At 33.7% G+C, this 23,297-nt stretch overlaps 1 protein-coding gene across 1 annotated transcript in view; it reads left to right on the top strand.

The window, feature by feature from the left end:
- The first annotated feature begins 3,737 nt into the window (after nt 1–3,737).
- LOC116175196 (NGFI-A-binding protein homolog) overlaps nt 3,738–23,297 on the top strand; it is a 25,644-nt gene continuing 6,084 nt past the window's right edge. The window contains exon 1 of the mRNA XM_031493331.1: nt 3,738–4,076. Coding sequence (XP_031349191.1) covers nt 3,848–4,076 — 229 coding nt within the window. The 5' untranslated portion in view covers nt 3,738–3,847. The remainder of the gene's footprint in view (nt 4,077–23,297) is intronic.

Genomic DNA, 23,297 nt, shown 5'->3' with positions numbered 1-23,297 from the left:
ATTTTGAAAGTGCTGAAATACAATGATAGGCGACGCACCTCGTGTGGATTGTATATTTTGTTACTTTTAATTATCAGCTGCAATTTAAGAAAAAACTGTATGGTAATTGATTTTCGAGAAAGGAGTACTTTAAAATGTTTTTGTGGTGCACCTCAGAGCTAACCCCCCCCGCCACCTTCACTACTACACTAATACTATACTATGGCCCGTAAGTACTCAGTCCGGCCCTGTGTATAACCTCCCATTTTTACCAAAATTCAACTACACCAAAATTTGTCGGGAAAACACTTTTTCTTATTAATTTGGGTTGGGTGCGTAGAATCCAAATCAATTCGTACTTTTTCGATCAGACTTCTCAATCAAAAGTTATAGACTAGAAACCAATTTCGAAAAAAAATTCATAGGGCTGTAACTTTTGAACTAGTAGCCCAATCTTGGAACTGTTTGAAATTATGGATTCTACAGGCCACATTCTATAAGAAAATTTTTTTTCCGGGTCGATCTGAGACAATTTTTATTTCGGGGTTCAAAAAAAGGCAGTGTATAACCTTCCTTTTTTACCAAAAATTGACTGCACCAAAATTTCTCTGGAAAGCACTTTTTCTTATTAATTTGGGTGCCTAGAATCCAAATCAATTCGTACTTTTTCGATCAGACTTCTCAATCAAAAGTTATAGACTAGAAACCAATTTCGAACAAAAATTCAAAGGGCTGTAACTTTTGAACTAGTAGCCCAATCTTGGAACTGTTTGAAATTATGGATTCTACAGGCCATTAGGAACTTTTAGTTTATACCACCAGTAATACTAAATTTTGAGCCTCACTACCAGCAAACGGGCCTTTCGTTGGGGCAATTTAGATGTACCATTAAATTTTTTGCATAAATTTCGAGCTGAATGCAAGTTTTTGCATGCGAGAGCGATTGTAATTTTTCAGGTCCACTCATGAAAGAACAGTAACGTATGATAGCGGGAATCTTTGATTATATTTAAAAGTTTAGAGCTTTTGGTTCATACCTATGTGAGGACGCAATTGGTGATGTGAATTTTGAACCTTAGATTATTGTCTACTCTAAATGTACACCCAGATCTGTATAACGCCAAATTTGTGCCCTGACGTATAGAATAAGACTATCTAAATTTCCTATGTAATCCAATCTCCATTTTCAATCATCTCCGCCAAATTCTACTATGCAATCGCACTGAATCTGATATACTAATGATTGCAATTTTCCAGGGTTCCACTTCACGAATCACGTTTAGGGTTCTCATGAAAAAAAACTACCAGCATATTTTTTACCGAAAGAAATCTCAATCGAACTTTGCTGAACGTAATTTTAGACTCATTCAGTGCGTTAACGTTTTTTGAGTTGTTCAAATTTTTAGAATGAGGCTTCAATGCCTACATCTTTTGACAACTGCACAATTGTTTGATAAATTATGACAACAACAATTTTATTTTATTTATGTTTTCGACAAACCTCGTATAAATTACCGAAACTATAACGTATCAGGTGTAAAATTGTCTGTAGATTTCGAAAATGTAAAAATATGCATAGTGGGCCATTTAAATTTCAAAATTTTGATTCATTTCCCGAATTAGAAGTGATATAAAAATACTCCTTCAAGAACTTATAATTCTGGTAAACTGGCAGCGGCGGCGAGCCTAGGTTGGTTTACACATGGTACAATGTATGGTATTGAACTTGCGAAGTTCGTTGGCGCTGATGTTTTTCAAATATTTTGAGGAGGCACGGTTACCTTGTGAGTTTGACCGTGATCTTCCGAACAGAATTTTCCAAAAAGGACCAATAAGATACAATGGAAACAAATTTTAGTAGGTACAATTCGGTATATCAAGGTTTAAGAAAGGTACATTAATAGTTTTGGGATTTATTTAAAATCTCTCCGCTGCCCGCGTGAAGTACGGTCGTAATTGATCAAAACCGGATTTTCCTAAAACGCCAGAGGTGCACTAGGAACGAATTTTGGTGCATTGAGGACAATTTTTCAAGCCGAAAACTTTTCACGGCCAGTTTCCTGGGAGCCCAAAATAATCGCATCCGAGCGTTCTCTTTGAGCATTGATTTTCACAATCCGAAAATTGCGACCCCTCGCCCTTTTATTATAAAGGACATTTTTAAAAAGTCATTTAGACTTTTGATGTAAACACAAAAAGAGATTTAAAAAATATCCCAATTGTGAATCTAAACCATCTGGGGACACATAGAGACACATGAAACATTTCATCAAAATTGACAACAAAACTGAGTAAGTTCTAGATCCAGCATACGAGTGGAGTTAGAAACTCATTTTAAAAGGTTTAATAACTCAGAAACTAAGAGAAAAAATTAGCACAAAATTAAGGTGGGTACAAGAACACTTCTAATTTCACAGCATTGAGGGTAGGCGTGAAGTTGGAGTTACAACCCGCCCAAATGAGTATACAATGTACTAATGTAGGTAATATCAACTACCTTAAAAATTACGAAATTTTAAAACGGAAAGGGGTATTATTCTCAGGTGCCAATTGAAGGGTTTATTGTAAGTCTTATAAACATAATCTGTCAAAAAAACAAAAATTGTTTGATGTACAACAAGAATTACCCCCGCAGTTGAGTATACCTAATTGCTATGTAAGTATAAGAGCGAATTTTATTAGAATTTGAGATTTTAAAACGGAAAAGAATTTTATCTTTACGTGGCATTCGTAGGGTGCCTTATACGTCCTTTAAATATAATTTATCAAGGAAACAAAAATTTTTTATGTATACAACAAAATTGACAACCCCCGCAAATGAGTAGAGGTAAGAGCGATTTGTTTTTAAAGTTGCGACATTTAAAAACGAAATGGGATTTTATATTTACGTGTCCATTGTAGGGTTGTTTCTAAGTCCTTCACCTACAATGTATTTTTTTTTCGTATAACTAAGATTACAACCACCGTCATTGATTAGCAAAATCAATCAATCAACGTAAGAGCGAGTTTTATTCAAAATTGATGCGAAATTTTAAAACGAAAACGGATTTTATTTTTAGGTAGCTATTGTAGGGTTACTTGTAGATCCTTTAAATATAATATATCACCAAAAAATCCAATACTTCCATGAAGGGTGGGCTAATTTCACAAACTTCACTTAATTTGTCAAATTGAACTAAATCACAATTTAACTAATATGCGGCAAAAAATCGGGCATAACCTATCAATTAGAATACCGAGGAAAATGGTCTTGATGGTACTTGCTAGGGGCGAAACTGACATAAAATTAAAAAAAATGTATATTTCGGATTGCTTCCACTGTAAATAGTGCCTCAAATTCTGGGATCAGTTTTGCAACTCCGATAACAAAATTGCTTTGCGATCTTTAATATCCAATCTACGATGAATAATTACTTCTTCTTGCGAATTTTACCGTAATACCACTTTCCCACGAATAATGGCTTAATTCAAATTTCTACTATGAATAGCCTATGCTTAGAACTAAGACGCGGCAATAAAAGGATTACGCGGTAGGCGCATCTTTAAAGACGTAAATGAAACGAGTATCCCGCGTACTTATACTTTCAATTAACGTTTCGATTAAAGGGTTTACTATCTCTTTTGGAATTGATTCATAGATCGAGGTTTCGTATACCGTTGTTAATTGTACCTTACTATAGGGTGCCAAGTCGCGCTGTAGTGGGGGATTACGCGCCTGAAAAGTGGGGTAGTAAAGGGGAAAAACAAATGAAAAAAAGTCCATTTGTTGCAGTAACGTGGTCAGTGCATTCTGAAACTAGTTACAGCTTCAACCCTTTATTTCGACCGTTTAATTTAAATCGAACAAGAGAATGTGTTAATTTGTGCGATGGAGGCGGGTATTAATAACAGTAGTGAAGAACTTCGGCCTTCTAGTGCAGGACCGTCACTAATAAATGTAGTGACCACTTGTGTTAGTGCCCGGCAATCGCCAAAGTTGAATATGCCACCAGTCGCGTTAATAACGGCGTCGGCATCGGCGTCGTCTTCGCTACTCAGGAATTCCGCATCTCCGTCCTTACCAAGAAAAATTATGAGCAAAAATCATAACAATACAAGTTAGTATCAATTGAAATTAGAGAAACATTTCATGGTTTAATCTTCATTTGTTATGTAAGCCAATTTCTATTCTTGTAAAACAACAATCCTGTGATTTGTGGTACAAAAACGACGAATTTCATCATCGTTTACGGACAGTCAAACCTTTAACACTTCATTTACTGTTGCCTAAACTTATTTTGAAAATTGATCACGAAGCGGTTGAATAGACATTGTGCGTAGCGTGGAAATTTAAACTCATTTCGCGACCCAAAGTGACAAAAATTTATTTTTTACCTGCGCATCTAAAGTGTACATCGAATTGATCCGCCTTAGCAGAACAACGCTCTTTTTGCAACTGTTAACTTGTCTTTACCTGCGTTTTTTTAGTTCAATACCAATAATTGTATCGCACCGAACATTAAACTTCAGTGGCGTCTTGTCAGTTTATTAAAAAAAAAATTCATCCCAAAATCCAGCTTATTACTAGCTTATTAACTTAATATCGTGTACCTACTGTAGTTCTTATCAGAGATCACATTTGGGAAAAACGTAGAAAATTAACACTACGCCACTGGATAATAATCTCATAAGAAATACCAGTGCGTTGCTTTAACAAAAACTAAACCACAGTCAGACATCAAAAAACAGCATATTGGATGTTACAATCCCAATGATATTACTTAAACACCTTTACATAAAACTGAGTACATAAGTACAGATTCTTGGGCATTAATTAAATACACAAATTAGTAATTTATTGCTAATTACTATTGGCGCTGTAACAATTTACGTTTTTTTGTCCATTTAAAATAGCAGGACAACTTCAACGGTCAAACCCGTCTTGAAGGAAAAACTCTTTTCGAACTTTTTATAAATATAGGCTTCCAGTGAACTTGTATTGTTAAAGGTATTCAAGTTTTTCCCCGCAATTTTTCGTTAAGGGAAAAAATGGACGCGATTGTAGTGCCCACGATATAAACATTCCTTATACGTTGCATACACCTTTTTCTTCGAAGAGATCGAAAGATTAGACGATTGTTGGAATGAAGAGAGAAGGTTTTGAATACCTCTCACAGTCACAGATCATAGTTGTGAATATGGCGGAGAGGAATACTAATTGAAAAGGTTTTCGACACGTTTTTACTGAATTAATAATGGTAATCATCTCCAATGACCAAGTGAAATAGTCAAAATAGCAACCAAAAAGCGCACCAAGGAAAACCTAAACAGAATGGACAAACAACGCGCACACGGTTTTGATTTCAGGAGAAGTGCGCTATAAAAGAAAAAGGATGCCGATATTCTCATTCGGTCCAAAAATCGAAAGATATGTATAGTATTTACCACGTTCAGACATTGAACTTCATAATTGCACTCAATTGAATCTTACAGTCATACTTTAACCAAAATACAATGGATTTGTCTTAAACCAAAAATGTAGCCTTTTCATAAAGTGTATGGTACTCCTTTGTACCAATCCACCCTGTTCTAGCTTGAATGTAGTTCAGCTTGTTCATTTTTAAAACTCTAGTCACTTCACTCTTATTACTTTTGTTTCTGTAATTCACGTTCATTTCCTCTCGATTTCATTGACCCCTAAACTCATTCTTCTAACTCCTTTTTAACTTTGGCTTGCAGGTCAGTAATTATTTTACTTAAATCCATTAGTGCAGTATTACTATATCTAATCATTGTAGATCACAGAATCGACGTTTTAAATTTTGTTAACCTATGGACAACAATGTCTGGTTCTGATCATGAAACATTGTATCTGGTAACCAATAAATTGACAAGAATTGCATTTTCCATTACAAATAGAAAGCTTAGCAAACCACTATTTAGCTCCATTCTCTGTTTGGGTAACTGCTGAAAGACGGAGCAGAAATGTCACACCAACAGTTTGACCAATCCGCCTCCAAATCTATTTAGTACTACCCCTATGATCTTAAACTAATACTGTCGACGCAAAAAAGTATCTAGACCTGAGCTTGAAAATTAACACCAAAATAACTGAATTCCTATAGATTTGTCTATTTTTTTAAAAGCTCCATATTTGATCCCCAGCTAAGTGCGGGTTTACTGCTCTATATAGTTAATTTGGAAGAAAGACCAAATTAAATTAAAACTATTATGTTGTGAAATGAACCTTTCCTTTCTTAATTAAATTACCCAAATCCGCCGAACAGTTTTTTTTTAATTGCCCCTCAAACTCGAGTCTACATCACTGACAGTCCGTGAAAAGATGAAACGCTTCTTTAGCTGCGTAATAATAAGAACTTTCAGAATTTCAGTTCTTCTGACTTTTTGTGTTACACTGTCATTTATTATTTGTAGAACAGAGATTTGGAAGGAAAATTCCGTGTACCAAATTTCAAAATTAGACATATACCACTAATACATGCTGATACATTCCATTTAATTTTTTATTTCTGGACTATGATGTAATTTAGTCTCAGGATTATTATAAAAATTGAATCCCATTTGAACAATATTGTAGAACCACTGACTATTTTTATTTTTAAATTGTGTACCTAGTGAAAAGAATCATTTTGAGGTAAATTCAGGGCAATTATACGAAATTACGAAGGTGAAGTTTTAACAAAACAGAAAACAAAATGCAATATTATTGAGTTGCGAAAGCCTTAGCTTGAGACGTACTTGATGGAAGTTCATTGGTTCGTCCTCCCAGCCAGCTGTAGCTTTTCTCAAGAACTTTCACGTCTAAGCAAAATTAACATAAATCGATTCATTGCTATAATTCCAATAGCAGAAGACTTGAACTTATGTTTTTTTACCTTTGGATCCGCACCACAATCCTATCGGTATAGATATCCAAATTTAATAAATTTTTCATTTATTAACGAGCGCTATTTATGAACAAACCACATTTTCTTGAAGACCGCAGTAATTAAATTGGGGAAGTAACTCCTATACTTCTTTAGTTTTCCGTTTTGGCCATAGATAAAAACGGTTAGGATCGAGCAAAATGTCATACATCATTTTGACTGTAAATAACAGGATGAAAATGTTGTGCGGAACAGTGAATATACCTTCAAAAGAATGTTTTTTAAATAAGCTTTTTACTGTATCCAAAATTATAAAAAGTTTGCTACCAGTATTTGAAATTTGTGGCCAGTGGCGTTGTCAGGTACTTCTGTGTGGTCAAGGGGGGTTTATTTTTTTATGGCAACAACTAGTTTTCAGTACACTTTTTGGATATAACAGCACCAAAAATTATTTCAAAAAAATAAATCATTTTTTATCATTTTTTTTAATACATAAATTTAAGAGAAAAACTCAAATTAAGGAAACCTGTTGTGTTAATTAATTTAATAATTTCACTAGTTTACGTTGAAAAAAAAACGATATTCTTTTGTTAAAACCATTAAGTGGAATATGCAAAGGACCGTGATCATGAGTGCATCGCACCAGTTGTACTCCGTGCATGTGCTAGTTCAGTTAATTACCAACCATTCACCCTTGGATTTCACCATACCATAAGCGTTGTTTAACAACATCAACAGAAAAAGAGAAACCCCACAGCAGCGGCCGGAGCTGGCTAGGGCTAGGGGGGCGGGCACTTTTTTTTAATGGAAAGTACTATTTTTCGTGAGGCATTATTAAGGAATGAACTTTTTTTAATAATAACAAGATAACTACTCAAACTAGTAAAAGTATGAATTAATTAAACTATATTTTCCTTAATTTGATTATGTACCTAATGTAATAAATAAGTTTGTTGTGCTGCTATACCCAAATCCCAAAAACGTGTATCCTTTAAGTATGTGCAATGAAAACTATAGTGGTTGCCATTAAAAATGCAGAAGTACGCCTCTGACCACAAATTTCAAGTACGTGGTAGCAAACTCGTTATAATGTTGGATACCATGAAGAGCTTCTTAAAAAAAACGTTGTTTTGAAGGTATATTCAATGTTCCAGACAAAATGTTCACCCTGTATTTGTCAATTGAAGAAACAACAAAATGCATTAAATCGATATAAAGAAACTAAATTCCGCTCTTCTTCACTCGATCATAATTTTAAATGGAATACGGTGCGAAAAATATTTAATTACCAATTTCATTTGGGAACTGGTAAATCGCACAGATCTAGTAGTTACTCTAGTACTCTAGAAACGATTGAATTTTAAAAATGTATTATTTACCACCAAAGCAACACCACTACCCTCGCACGACAAACAAATAACTTTTTATAAAACTCAACATTCAACGGGGTTCTTACTTGGACCAAGAGAAACCTAATTACCACTTCTATCTAGGGTTATCGTGTCCACAGATGGACAGGACAGCAACTCATAGTTTCAATTAGTCTAAAAATGAATTAATTCGAAATTCAAAAAGATGTGAAAAGCAAAATCATTTTTTAATTCATCCTTTTCTGCGTAAAGAGCAAAATAATTAATCACAAAATAAATTAGCGCCTTAACACATAACCGATCCTAAACCATTTTTGACACAATTAAAACTTTTCACTATTCACAATGATACGGAATCATAGGTTTTTCACATCATTTTCCAAAAACGTTTAATCCAAATGGATTTAGTTCACGAAATCTTTCAGAATTGTAATAGATGTTTAACGGAAAATATACCATGAATGAATTTTCAGCGCCCTAAACTAGTCTAGAGTGAAACTTTGCATTGGTCATAGTTCTCCAACACTGTTGTTGACGTAGTTTTCATTTCAAACCATCCACATATTATTTTTTTTTGTAAACAAGATGCGTCGTAGCTTTAATAACCCAACGTCTATAAACAACAAAGGTAAAAAGTTTAGGTTACCTTGCTTTAACTATTCGGCAATTTAAGAAACCAGTTTTTGTACGTGATTTCGACGAGAGGAACCGCTCTAGTTTTTTTTAAAGAAGTTAATTATTCTAGTAAAAAATTTAAATGCCTTCAATTCTTCGGTCGTATAAGATGCAGTCAGTGTACGCTACTCTTTTTATACATGTACTTGGTTCATGAATCTCGTGTATTCCGAAATATTCAGGTAACTTTGGGACGCCTAATTTCAGTTCAGTCTTTCAAACGCAATTTTTTCAGTAGGTCACTAAACCTTCAGAATTAATAAAGCATGTGAAAAACTGATCTCGCACCGAAACGCAAAAACTTGGGTAACCTAAGGAAGGGTCTTTTTTCATATTAATTTGCTATCATCCTGCTTAATATTTTCTTTGTACGCTAAAGGGTAAATATTTTTTTCAATATGCTAGCAAAAACGCCCCGTCTAAATTATTCCTAGACATGCTTTTGTCATATTCCCACGTACAGAAAAGGGACCGTATTAGGGGCGAATGTTGTCCCACCCATAAAAAAATGTTAACCAATCGTAGAATGGTACAGTATGGAGTGTTTGCTAAAATGGTAAGTGGCAAATTTCTACCTACAGGGCACCGAACATATAGTTTTGGGGTGGGAAGCTTAGGTAAAGTATAGCGTTATTACAACGAGTTGAACTAGGGGCGCGCATTGAACGCTCGGTCGAAGGTATAACGTCTACTTTAGTAAACTGGAGAGCTAATTTGGACCCGTTTACTAAATACCTCCCTTCGGCGGTTGAATTAATTTCTATAAGCAGTGTCATAATTCACCTGAAACATTCACATACTTTGTGTCACGAATGGATTTGCCTATACTTCATATTGACTAAAAGCACCATTTTTGTATATCTTAAACCTTCGGTACGCAATGGCGCTAAGAAAGAACGTTCACTTATTCCAATTTTTATAGATTGTTCTTTATTTTTTGTGTCTACGACACAGGTGTATGGCAGTTTTACATCAAAGATCTTTCTCCAGATCGGAGTCGACGCCCAGCATTATGTAAGCTGCACATAATTAATTGATGCAACAATTTACGTAAAGATACACAATTACTGAAGTTGAATGGTCAATTTAAGTATCGGCATAGAAATTAAGAAATGAGTTTTAAACGCAATCAATCAACCTCAAATCACGAAAATAAAGATAATAGCAATGTGGACGCATTTTCTGCACAAAAGAAGCGTTCCAGAATTCAAACCTACACGAAACCGTTGAAGAGGGCGGTTTGAGCGTTAAAGCATCCAATAATATTAATCTCAATAAGTATACTTACCGGGCGGTGATATGCACGTGGATTCATCTGCTTGATGATTCTACAGGTAAATGGGCAGAAAATGTTGCACATGTTTCCAATGTTTTCCAATTTTCCAAATTCGGCAACAAGAAACAGTTGATAAAAGGCAGTGACGTCTGAATATGATATATAATTCTCAAAGGCGTTGGTTACGCTGTTCTTATCATTATCATTAACTAATATAATAGACAACGAGAAGTATCAAAATCAAACCAAAGAAGATGTTTGCAGGAGAGGTATAGGCTTTTTGAGGTATACAACAGAAAAAAAATAGTACCCAACAATTTTAGTGAAATAATTTAACTGACGATTGCTTTTGTACTTCCCTTATTTCCAGCTTTCATCCAAAAACAAAGGTAATTGGAACATTCTAATATATTTATGATAGTATTGGTAAACTCTTGCCACCGTAAGTGAAACAGTCCCTGAAATATTCGATTAAAACCCCTGGCCACTGGTTTTTGCGTTCAAGTCAAACATTTAATTCCGGAACGGTCACATTTTATAAAGCGCTTGCCGCGGACATAAGGCGCTTGTATATTATTTAGTACCTATATGATCTTAGTAAAAGAACAGAAAAATGACACTGTGAATGTGAAAACCTGGAAATTATTCTGAAATAATTGTAAAAAGTTGGTGGTAGGTATATGAAAATTCCGAGTTTTCAACCCCTTCTTATTTTTTACTCGTAGCCTTAACCATGTCTTACAGTGACACGTTTAATATTCGCCAATGGCGAGTGTATGACCTGTAGTGCAAAAAAGGTATTTGGGTTCCAGCCCAATTTTGAGTTTCCAGTTATAGAAAATATTAGTTGTTAGTAATATGTACAGTGTGTCCCAGATCGTGGGTCACTTTGTTATTCCGGATTAAAACAAATTTCAAGAGAAACCCCATATAAAGGTTGTGGTAGATAATATGAAAGTATTTCGATTCGATAGAGCGAACCTCAAAACGAGGGAGGGTGGTCAGCGATGGGTATATAAATAGCAACTTTCTTTCCTGGCATATTGGCGCCATATTGGATTCCTACATCTTTAAAGGGAATTATTTTCGCTCTTTTCAACGATGTAAAACAACCTGTGATAAGCCGAGTTATAATTTACCAATTTAATTAATTTATTATTGTTTAGCCCATCGTAAATTGCTTTTCGTTGTTTAAAGAAGTATAAAATCCTATTTTATTAATAGGTGCAATATTTTTAGATGGTTACAAACCTTTTTTAATATTTTTTTTTATTTTATACAAAAGACTAAGAATAATTAAATTAATAATAGTTAAATTGCAAAAATAATTAATGTTGCTAATGTTCTTTGTTCAGTCGTAGCAACTTGTAGCAGTACGAGTAGCCCTAAGTACCGTAAAAGTAATCAAAAGTCTATTTCTATTAGGGAGTTTTCTTACTGTTCACAAAATCTCATTCATGGAAAGGATAATCGGTTTTCGAATGAATCTTTTCAATGATATAGCTCTAGCACCCAAAACCAAAGTTCTCTGGTCGACACACGTCGTGAAAGAAATTGTACGTTTGCACATACGAGCCTTCAAAAAAACTAAAGGTCCCGAACATTGGGGTTATTACAAATCTTCAAAAAAGGTCCATTTAGAATTGCTTTGTATAAATACGAATAGTAAAAGGCTATGGGACTGTTTTCCTCACTGGAATATCGTTAACAGAGGAAATCGTGAAAATTGACCTATTTCTTCAGTGATATTACTTCTTCTCCAACTGTACCAACCTTAAATAAACGCAATTGGTGCATTTGGACAGTAGGACACGATTTAATTGAAATGACTTCTCATTTTTCGTAGCATTAAAGACGAATTGGAACCACTCCAGTATCTCCCCCCCCCCCCCAAATCATTCTTGGAAACTTTCCCTTTATGGAATATTTACCAACGTACATTCACTACATTAAGTTGAAATACAGGATATTGTAATTGAAACATTGTATTCTTCATAGTTACAACATCAAATTGATGAATATATTATAATTTAGCCTGTTAAGATTTTTATAGTTAGCTAACAGTGCCTCCCCGTGTTTCCCTGGAAAATTTCCAAGAATATGGAAAAACGCAAAAAGGTTTTCGTCCGAAGGCGAGTAATTTTAGTGCGTTCCCCATACATTGATCAGTACCTTCTAAAAAGCCATAGTTATATGCGCTATGTTTTTCTTTACTAGATTGAACCATCTATATGGTTAAAGTTAAAAAAAAATGATTCTATAAATAAGAAAGTTTGTGCGCATCTGATTTTGACTATATGCCTCAACTAGAAACATCTTTGGTTAAAAGTTCAAAGAAATCTCTCCATAAATAAGAGAGTTGGTATTAGGAACAATACGACCAAAAACTTGAGTTTTAAAAAATGTACTTTTCTTTGTTTTCCTGGAATTTTCCGGGTAATACTGTAAATTGGCAAACAACTGAAATCTAATATTACATGATATGAGCTACAAGAAAACATGTGTTTCGTAAATTCCCACGTGGGAGGTAGGAGGGGGAGGGGGAAGCGGGGTTCAGACTGGCCTTTACTCTATAGTTTAAAAAAATAAAAGCTCACTTTTACATGACCATCTAGTGTGAGTGCTGTAATTTTTGTAGTACCATCTAATATTTATATTTCCTCGTTTAATTTTGTCAGATACCACAAGCTACCCTTTAAGGGCACATAAAAGTATATACCCTCTCTGTTTCAAAAGTTATACATTTTTTTAAAATAATAATTATCTTTACGTAAAGGTTTGCCTATTGCGAGGGCTGTAATTTTTGTGACGCACTTTTCTTTTCTTGACTTTGTTTACAGGGTCCACAAACCACCTTTTAATTAATTGCACATAAATATATAGCTCCTTTCAGGTTCAAAAATTACAGGTTCTTTACAAAAACTGACATATATCTCATATATATCTTCAAAGTGTGTTTTGATGTCTCAATAAAATTGGTAAAACATTTTGCATAATCAACGAAAACCAAATGCGATAGAATATCGGATACAACGTAATACCGAACGATCTTTACACATCCGGCAGCATATAAAAAAGTGGGCTTACGCATGCACAAAACAATTTTTTTGCACCCGCATAGCGACTTGTGGTTTAAGGAATATTTGGTACCACAGAAAAACCTGGAGCTTCACATGTTCTTTCTAATAGGAATGATGACAGGAACAGTTTTGCTGCAAGTAGTTTTTGGGCTATAAATATGTACCTTTTTTCAAAGCGATCTGACGTTATCGTGCACATGAACGGGCAGACAGACAGACAGTAATACAAAATTATCTCGTGGATCGTTAATAATTACATAATGGTTCCAATAAATGATGAGAAACTCACTCATCTGATTTCCTTCGTTTTCTTTAATCAAAAGCCGTTTCACGTCGGCTGCATGCTCCTTTGCCTTTTTTCATGTTTTAGAGAAATACTGATTAGTCTTTGTTCAAAATGCGCACTTTCGAGATAAACATCAGAAACAGTAATTAATTACTGGGCTTATCGAAAATTTACTCTGCTAAAACTTGTAGAAAATTTGTAAATTTTAATACTAATGGGTAATGAGAATTAATGTGAATTTAAATCAGTATAATCGCAATTATCTATTTGTAGATCCCAAAAACGCATAATCATTTACGTAAATTAGCAAAGCACAACCATCGATATCAAAATTGTCCAGCAAATAAATAAACACAATGTCTCAGACAAAAAAAGGGAAGAGAGGCATGGGCTAGCATTAAAAAGACAAGGAGAATAAAAAGTCACATCAAATTCATCCTCCAGTTTTTTTATCGCATCGGGTCAGCAGTATGAAAATAAAAGAAAAAACGGGATCCCATAGTAATAAAAGGAAATAAGAATAAAGCATCCTTTTTATCTAATGAAGGAACACTTCATTTATCGTGCGAACAGAAGAAAAAACCGTGCATACGTACACTACTTAATATGCAAAGACATGGTATGTCAACAGAGCTAAAAGGGAGAAGAGTTATTCAAATACTTTATCCTAGTCGTCTTCACCCACTATGTAAAAAACTCAGGTAAATTATTTCGGTATATATTTATTTTTTTTTATTTTTAAACTGGCCGTTCTCACACTAAACCTGCCGCCTTTTAGTTTTTGTGGTCAGCAAAAAATGATAAACCCTTTTAATTATGCACGAAAAGCATTGCATGTTGCATTAAAAAGTTCTTACCTATAGCGCCTTTATTTGAGGGGAGCGCAGGGCCGAGTGTAGTGCAGTTGGCCGAGCTGTACCTATACAATGAGGAAGTCGCTTTAATACCCTTCGATGATAATGTAATTGCGCCACCGGTTTAATCTTCTAACTCTTTCAATAGAAAACAAAAGGCAAAAATTTCGCATAGAAAATCAACGTTGGTATTTTAAACGCTTAATCAGTTGTAAATTGAAATTAGTTGTAAACTCCTTTGGAATATGAGTAGGTATCAATTGCGCACACTTTAAGTAAATAGAAAGAAATTTACCTTGCAAAATATGGAAGTAATTTACACTGTATACATATAATCAATCATTACAGCATTTTGCTTTTGAATTTGAGACATGAACTCGATAGAACGTTCTTTTAACGTCACCACCCTAATGGATAAGTAAAGCAGTAGTCGCATTATATACGAAAATAAAAGACGACAAACTCTTGGAATATAGAGATGAGATTAAAAAAGATTTATGATGTGTCGTACCCCTTTCTAACCTTTACACAAAAGTAAATAATTATCGACATATTCACCACTTCAGTAACAAGACAATCGTAATTTTATAACATGAAATCCTGACTTAAAAACTGCCCCGTAATTAGGAGCGTTTCTTGCACTCTTTAAAAATCCGTGATCTTATGAGAGTTTCAATAATGTTATACACCACAACAATGAAAATTTAGAGAAACAACGTGGATGTAAGTAAAATTGTGACGCAATACTATTTCAACATGTATAAGAGAAGACAGTGCCACTAATTACTCTTTTGAACCGTGAAGAAAAGTTCAAAAACATTTATAAATACGGTAATAAATAGAAAACTAAGATCAAATCGGTATTTTGGGGGCCAACTGTTTCGCTGACAAACCTATAAGGAATAAGGAACCCACTCGTGCAACAAAATGTATACACTTATAATAGCATATAACTACGTAATTTAAAAGCTCCTGGGAAATGGCACACGCTGTAAGTGTTTCAAGTTTTTGAGTGATGCCCAAACCCGCCAATTATTTACCAATTTCAGGAAAAAGCCCTCATGCAAATGAAATATTATACTAGAAACTGTAAAATTGTCACCAAAAGATACAATTCCTTCCCGTTTAAAATTTTCGTCATTTTTAAGATCATATTCAATTGCGGGGGTTGAAATTTTTGTTGTTCACCAAAAATTTTTGTTTGTTTAGTAGATTATGGACTTACAGACAACCCTACATTGCCACCAAAGGTTACAATCCATTTCCTTTCTAAAATGTAATTTTTAAGATAATTCGCTCTTCCCTGCATTACAATTGTGGGGGTTAAAATTTCTGTTGGACACCAGAAATGTATGTTTGTTTAATAGATTATGTTTAATCTAGTGTTTAATGGACATGCACCCTGCAATTGCCGCCGGTTACAGTTCCTTCCCATTTAAAAATCTCGTCATTTTTAGGGTATTTCGCTCTTACCTGCATACCAATATTTAACTGCGGGGGTGTAAATATGTTTAAAAGACCTAAAAGTAACCCTACAATGTCTACTTAAAGATAATATCCTGTTGCCGAGGTTTTACGTACGACTAGGCTATTTCAATAGTTGATAATTTTCAAAATCATTATTTTTTAGTAACGTGCAAAATAAAATTTGAACACACGCTGTACCAGGAATGAAAAAAATAAGTTAAGTTTTTTGGCCGCTACTGAACTAAGTCTTGGACCAAACCTTTAATTTTAGCACATAATTTAGTCTTCGTTGTCTAAATCACAGTTTATTAAAGTAAAAGTTGCCGTGCATTTAAATCTTAAGTAGAATTTCGGATCAGTTTCTGTGTGATCGAATTGTGAAGGTTAGTTAGTCAAGTAACAAACAAAGATTTATCGTCTAGAACGCCTCTAGAAAACCTCAATTCGGTTTTTTCGTAACATTTTAAAGGGATCCTTCTTTTTTAACTAGCCTGTGTGGTTTGCCCAATCCACACATAAATTGATGCATAACCCATATTTCATGGCCAAGACCACAAAATTTCGTTCTTGTCTATTGAAACATAATTTATTAAAGAAACATAAATTTTTGGTGTACAACAAAAATGTCAACACCTGCAATTCAATATTGCTATGTGGGTAAGGGCGAATTACTTTAAAAGTGAAGAGATTTTTAAACGGGAAGGTACTATAACCTTTGGTGGCAATTGTAGGGTTGCTTGTAAGACCTTTAAACATTATCTATTAAAGAAACTAAAATATTTGATCTACAACAAAAATTACAACCCCTGCAATTGAATATTCTTATGCAGACGAGACCGAATTATATTAAAAATTACGAGATTTTTAAACGAGAATGGTTTGTAACCTTTGGTTGTTAACTGTAGGGTTGCTTGCAAGTCTTTTATTGAAACAACAAAAATATGTCTCATGTACAACAAAAATTTCAACCCCCGCAATTAGATATTGCTATTCAGGTGAGAGCGAATTACCTTAAAAATAACGAAATTTTAAAACTGCAAGGGATTATATCCATTGGTGACAATAGTAGAGTTTTTTGTAAGTAGTTTAAACACAATCGACCAGAAAAACAAAAATTTTGGATATACAACAAAAATTACAATCACCGCAAATGAATATTCTTAAAAATGACGAGATTTTGAACCGTAAGGGATCGTATTTTTTTAGCAATTTTAGAAATGTTTGTAAGTCCTTTAAACATAATCTATTAAAGAAACCAAAATTTTTGACCTACAACAAAAATTACAACCCCCGCAATTGAATATTTTTATGTAGATAAGATCGAATTACCTTAAAAATTAATGAAGTGATTTTAAAACGGGATTGTAACCTTTGGATGCAATAAAGGGTTGGCTGTAAGTCCTTTAAAAGTTACCTACTAAACACCCATAAATTTTTAGTGTACAACAAAAATTTCAACCCCTGCAATTGAATATTGCTATTTAGATCAACGAGATTTTAAAACGGGAAGGGATTGTAACTTTTGGTTGTTTGTTTTATAGGTTATGTCTAAAGGACTTACAGGCAACCGTCCTTTAGACATAACCTATAAAACAAACAAAAATTTTCGGTGTACAACAGAATTTTCAACCCCCGCAATTGCAATTGCTATGTATAGGTAAGAGCCAATTACATTAAAAATGGCGAGGTTTTCATACGGGAAGGGATTGTAAGCTTTGGTTGCAATGTAGGGTAATGGGGTTGGCCGTAAGTCTTTTAAACAAAAAAAGTTTGATGTACAACAAAATTACAACTCCCGCAATTGAATATTGGTATGCAGGTAAGAGGGAATGACCTTAAAAATGGCGAGACATTAAACGGGAAGGGATTATAACCTTTGGTGGAAATTGTAGCCTTGCTAGTAAGTTCTTTAAACATAATCTATTAAACAAAATAAACATTTTTGGTGCATCACAAAAATTTCAACCCCCGCAACTGAACATTGCTATACAGGTGAGAGCGAAATGAGAAGATTTTAAAACGTGAAGGGATTATATATCTTTTGGATTTAGTGGCAAATGTAGGGTTGCTAGTATATTCCTTTAAACGTAATCTATTAAAGAAAGTAAATTGTTTGATTTATAACAAAAATCCCAAACCCCGCAATTGAATATATTCTTATGTAAATAAGATCGAATTATCTTAAAAATTACGAGATTTTAAAACGGAAAAGGGTTCTAGCCTTTGGCTGCAATGGTAGGGTTGCTAGTATATGCGTTTAAACATAATCTATTAAACAAATAGAAATTTTTGGTGTACAATAGAAATGTCCACCTCCGCAATTGCGTACTTAAAAATGAAGAGATTTTTAAACGGGAAGGGATTATAACTTTTGGTAGCAGTTGTAGGGTTGCCTGTTAATCTTTTAAACATAATATATTAAACAAACAACAATTTTTGGTGTACAACAGAAATTTGAAACCCCCGCATTTGAATATTGCTATGTATATAGGTAAGAGCAAATTGCGCTTTAAAAATTATGAGACTTTTAAACGGGAAGGGATTATAATCTTTGATAGCAATTGTAGGGTTGCTTGTAAGCCTTTTAAACACAATACATTAAACAAGGAAAAATTTTTGGGTGTACAACAGAAATTTCAACCCCCGCAACGCAACTGAATATTGTTATGTGGGTAAGATCGAATTACCTTAAATATGATGAGATTTTTAAACGGGAAGGGAGTATAACCTTTGATAGCAATTGTAGGGTTGCTTGTAAGTCCTTTAAACATAGTATATTAAACAAACAAAAATGTTCGGTGTACAACAATTATTTCAACCCTCTCAATTGAATATTGCTCTTTAGGTAAGAGCCATTTATCCTAAAAACTATCAAATTATTAAACGGGAAGGGATTATAACCTTTGGTGCCCATTCTAGGGTTCTTTGTAAATCCTTTAAGCATAATCTATTAAAGACACCAAAATTTTAGATGTACAACAAATATTACAAACTCCGCAATTGAATATTCTTGGATAAGACCAAATTTACATTAAAAATTACGAGATTTTAAACGGGGAAAGGATTCCAACCTTTGGTTGCAATGTAGGGTTGTCTGTAAGTTCTTTAAACATACCTAATCTATTAAACATACAAATATTTTTGGTGTACAACAGAAATTTCAACCCCCACAATTTAATACTCTATGTAGGTAAGAGCGAAATTACCTTAAAAATGAAGAGATTTTTAAACGGGAAAGGATTATAACCTTTGGTGGCAATGTTAGGGTTGTTTGTAAGACCTTTAAACATAATCTATTAAAGAAACAATTTTTGTTGTATATGAAAAATTTCAACCCCTTCAATTACATATTGAAAATGCAAGTAAGAGTAAATTATACTTTAAATATGTCGAGATTTGTAAACGAAAAGGGATTGCATCTTTTGGTGGAAATTGTAGGATTATTTGTAAGCCCTAGTGTTGCATTAAAAAAATAAAGTTTTCGCATTTCCAAAACTGCGAAATTTGATATGAATTTCTGAACACTATACAAAGTTTTTGAACCGTTTTCACATGAAAGCAGTAAAAGTTCTTTATTAAAGAAAAAAGTATATTAATTTTACCACTATAAACTGTGACAGAACCTATATAATTTTTCCAATACACAATAATAACAATAAAATATTTTAGAAACATGTCGGCGGTAATTGTGTAGGTACAATTTTGCTTTAAGACTTTTCGGTATCTTTTATGTTAAATGAGTTATGATCCGAGGGATCTTAGGTGATACACCCTGTATGTTCAACATTAGATACAGTATAACTTAGAGAACAAGTGGAGTATATTTTTTATAGGGTAGTTTGAAAAAAATAGCGAATAGCGAGCATGGGTAGAAGGTGGTAAGGTACCTATTGTTGCTATTAAATTAATGAATTTAAAACCACTTATTTGTCGTACGAAAAATTCAAGTGCTTAATAAAGTCCCTGTTAGGTTACGTGTTTCTAAAAATGATCCGTAACTCTGCTTTTCGCATTATTGACCCTATTTCTTAAGTAAAAATGTTAGTTAAGTGCTAAGTCATTGAGATTGCTGGATTTATCACCAAAGTTGTTCAAAATAATAATTTGTGTGGAGAAAGGAAAAGGCACATCAGACAAAAGTTGCAGATGGCAGAACAAAAAATATGTGTATTGCATGGCAAGAAGTCACCAAGTACCAAGATGACTTATCGCTCATTAGAACAGCAGTGTGACAAATACTAAATGATGAAAACGCGCAAATCGCGTTCCAAAATTTTCAAAATGCCTGAATTCCAATGAATTTTGATTGTAGGTCTCGTTAATTAAGTCAAAACAAATAATTATTACTGAAGGAACTCACCTTGAATACTTTTCCAATACACAAAACTATGGCTTTACTTATGGAGAGTGCGAACCACTCGATTCGAATGCAAATATGCAACAGCCCCGATTTGTTTTAACGTGGAGGTAAAGTATTATCTTATTACCGTGATAAGGAATGATGCTGACTAATGCGAAACGGGTATATTTCTTTCGCAATGTAATGCATCACACTTAGAATGTAATTGATTGAAAGAAGCAAAACAAAGTAACATATAAACAGGGCTTTTCTTATTACTTTGGTTATTTACTAATTTCGTTTCGAAACCTAAAAATTTCCTGAAGAAAGCACGCAAAATGAAGACCCCCCAAAGATCCCATCGCTATGTAGTTTCCAATGCATTTTATCGCTACTGCCCGTGGGTTTTATTGATTTATTAAGGCGGCCTGTTTTGCTCATTGATCGCCTTGTAAGATCTTCACGGCGGAAGGGATCAGTTCTACTCCCGAGCCCACAGGGATAAGTAATTAAAGTTAAAAACTAGTGAAAAATAAGCAGAGCTAGAATGTTTCGAAGTAAATGAACGTCTTTGCTATTTATTCTAATCATGTGGTAGAGATAATTCGCTCCCTTCACAAGTTTCGCTGTTTTGCAATGTTGAAACTATTTGAAATTACAGTGAATAGTTTTCTGCTTAATGTTGTAGCATTCCCCACATCGTATCCAAACAATTACAGGGTTGCTTGTAAGTCTTTAAACCTAATCTATTAAGCAAACAAAAATTGTTGGTGTAGGTACAACAAAAATTAATTTCAACCCCCACAATTGCGTATATTGTTTTAAACGAGAAAGGATTGTATTTTAAATGCCAATTGTAAAGTTTTTTGTAAATCCTATTAAAGAAACCAAAATTTTTTATCTACAATAAAAATTACAACCCCCACAATTGAATATTCTTATGTAGATAAGGCCGAATTACATTAAAATGACAAAATGACAAAAATCTTTGATGTACAACAAACAGAAATTTCAACCCCCGCAATTAAATATTGATATGTAGGCAGAGCTGGGCAGAATACTTTCAAAAAGTATTTGAATACTAAATAGTAAATACTTTACACAAATCAAAGGTATTTGAATACCTACTAAATACCTTTACGTCCAGCACAAGCGAATACTAGATACAGATACATTGAAAAGTATTCAAATACTTTAAAACATAACTATTCAAATACTTTCAAAGGTATTCGAATACAATAAAAAGTATTCGAATACTTTGAAAAGTATTTCATTAACTTACTTTGAAAAGTATTCGAAACAGTAAAAGTAAGTATTCAAATAGTTGTCACTCAAATTCATTAAAAATTTAAAATAGTATACTAGATAAAAGTCTTAATACTACCTAAAAAATCAAGTTATACTTTGTATGGGGTTAGCTTTTTTTATATTTCTATTGTTTTATACAAATTTAAGGGGAGTAAAAGCGTATTATTATTATTATACAGGAGGTACCTACCAGGACCTTTCTTATACCAGTTATATCCTTAAGAATACGTGTACCAGTTTTTAAAGCGTCGTGCACATGATACGTACGCCTTTCTGAAATTAATCCTAGCGATTTTGGAACAGATCCATTTTTGACCATCCGTTTGTCCGTGTGCATGATAGTTGGTTTAGAAACGTGCACTTTGAAAATTGGTACACATGGTCTTAAGGATATAAGGAAGGTCCCTATTGTTTTTAAGTTACGTAGATAATTTCAAACAGTTCCAAGATTGGGCTACTAGTTCAAATGTTACAGCCCTTTGAATTTTCTTTCGAAATTGGTTTCTAGTCTATAACTATTGATTGAGAAGTCTGATCGAAAAAGTACGAATTGTTTTGGATTCTACGCACCAAAATTAATAAGAAAAAGTGTTTTCCCGAGAATTTTTGGTGCAGTCGATTTTTGGTAAAAAAGGAAGGTTATACACTGCCTTTTTTTGAGCCCCGAAAAAAAAATTGTCTCAGATCGACCCGGAAAAAATTTTTCTTATAGAATGTGGCCTGTAGAATCCATAATTTCAAACAGTTCCAAGATTGGGCTACTATTTCAAAAGTTACAGGCCTTTGAATTTTCTTTCGAAATTGGTTTCTAGTCTATAACTTTTGATTGAGAAGTCTGATCGAAAAAGTACGAATTGTTTTGGAATCTACGCACCAAAATTAATAAGAAAAAGTGTTTTCCCGAGAAATTTTGGTGCAGTCGATTTTTGGTAAAAAAGGAAGGTTATACACTGCCTTTTTTTGAGGCGCGAAAAAAAATTGTCTCAGATCGACCCGGAAAAAAATTTTCTTATAGAATGTGGCCTGTAGAATCCATAATTTCAAACAGTTCCAAGATTGGGCTACTAGTTCAAAAGTTACAGCCCTTTGAATTTTCTTTCGAAATTGGTTTCTAGTCTATAACTTTTGATTGAGAAGTCTGATCGAAAAAGTACGAATTGTTTTGGATTCTACGCACCAAAATTAATAAGAAAAAGTGTTTTCCCGAGAAATTTTGGTGCAGTCGATTTTTGGTAAAAAAGGAAGGTTAACACTGCCTTTTTTTGAGGCCCTAAAAAAAATTGTCTCAGATCGACCCGGAAAAAAAAATTTCTTATAGAATGTGGCCTGTAGAATCCATAATTTCAAACAGTTCCAAGATTGGGCTACTAGTTCAAAAGTTACAGCCCTTTGAATTTTTTTTCGAAATTGGTTTCTAGTCTATAACTTTTGATTGAGAAGTCTGATCGAAAAAGTACGAATTGTTTTGGATTCTACGCACCAAAATTAATAAGAAAAAGTGTTTGTCCCGAAAAATTTTGGTGAAGTCGATTTTTGGTAAAAAAGGAAGGTTATACACTGCCTTTTTTGAGGCCCGGAAAAAAAATTGTCTCAGATCGACCCGGAAAAAAACATTTTCTTATAGAATGTGGCCTGTAGAATCCATAATTTCAAACAGTTCCAAGATTGGGCTACTAGTTCAAAAGTTACAGCCTTTTGAATTTTCTTTCGAAATTGGGTTCTAGTCCAAAACTTTTGATTGAGAAGTCTGATCGAAAAAGTACGAATTGTTTTGGATTCTACGCACCAAAATTAATA

The sequence above is a fragment of the Photinus pyralis genome, unplaced genomic scaffold (assembly GCF_008802855.1).
Source record: "Photinus pyralis isolate 1611_PpyrPB1 unplaced genomic scaffold, Ppyr1.3 Ppyr1.4_LG6, whole genome shotgun sequence".
Lineage (NCBI taxonomy): Eukaryota > Metazoa > Arthropoda > Insecta > Coleoptera > Lampyridae > Photinus > Photinus pyralis.
Note: the sequence above shows the minus strand (reverse complement) of the source record. Positions and strands in the feature narration are given on the sequence as shown.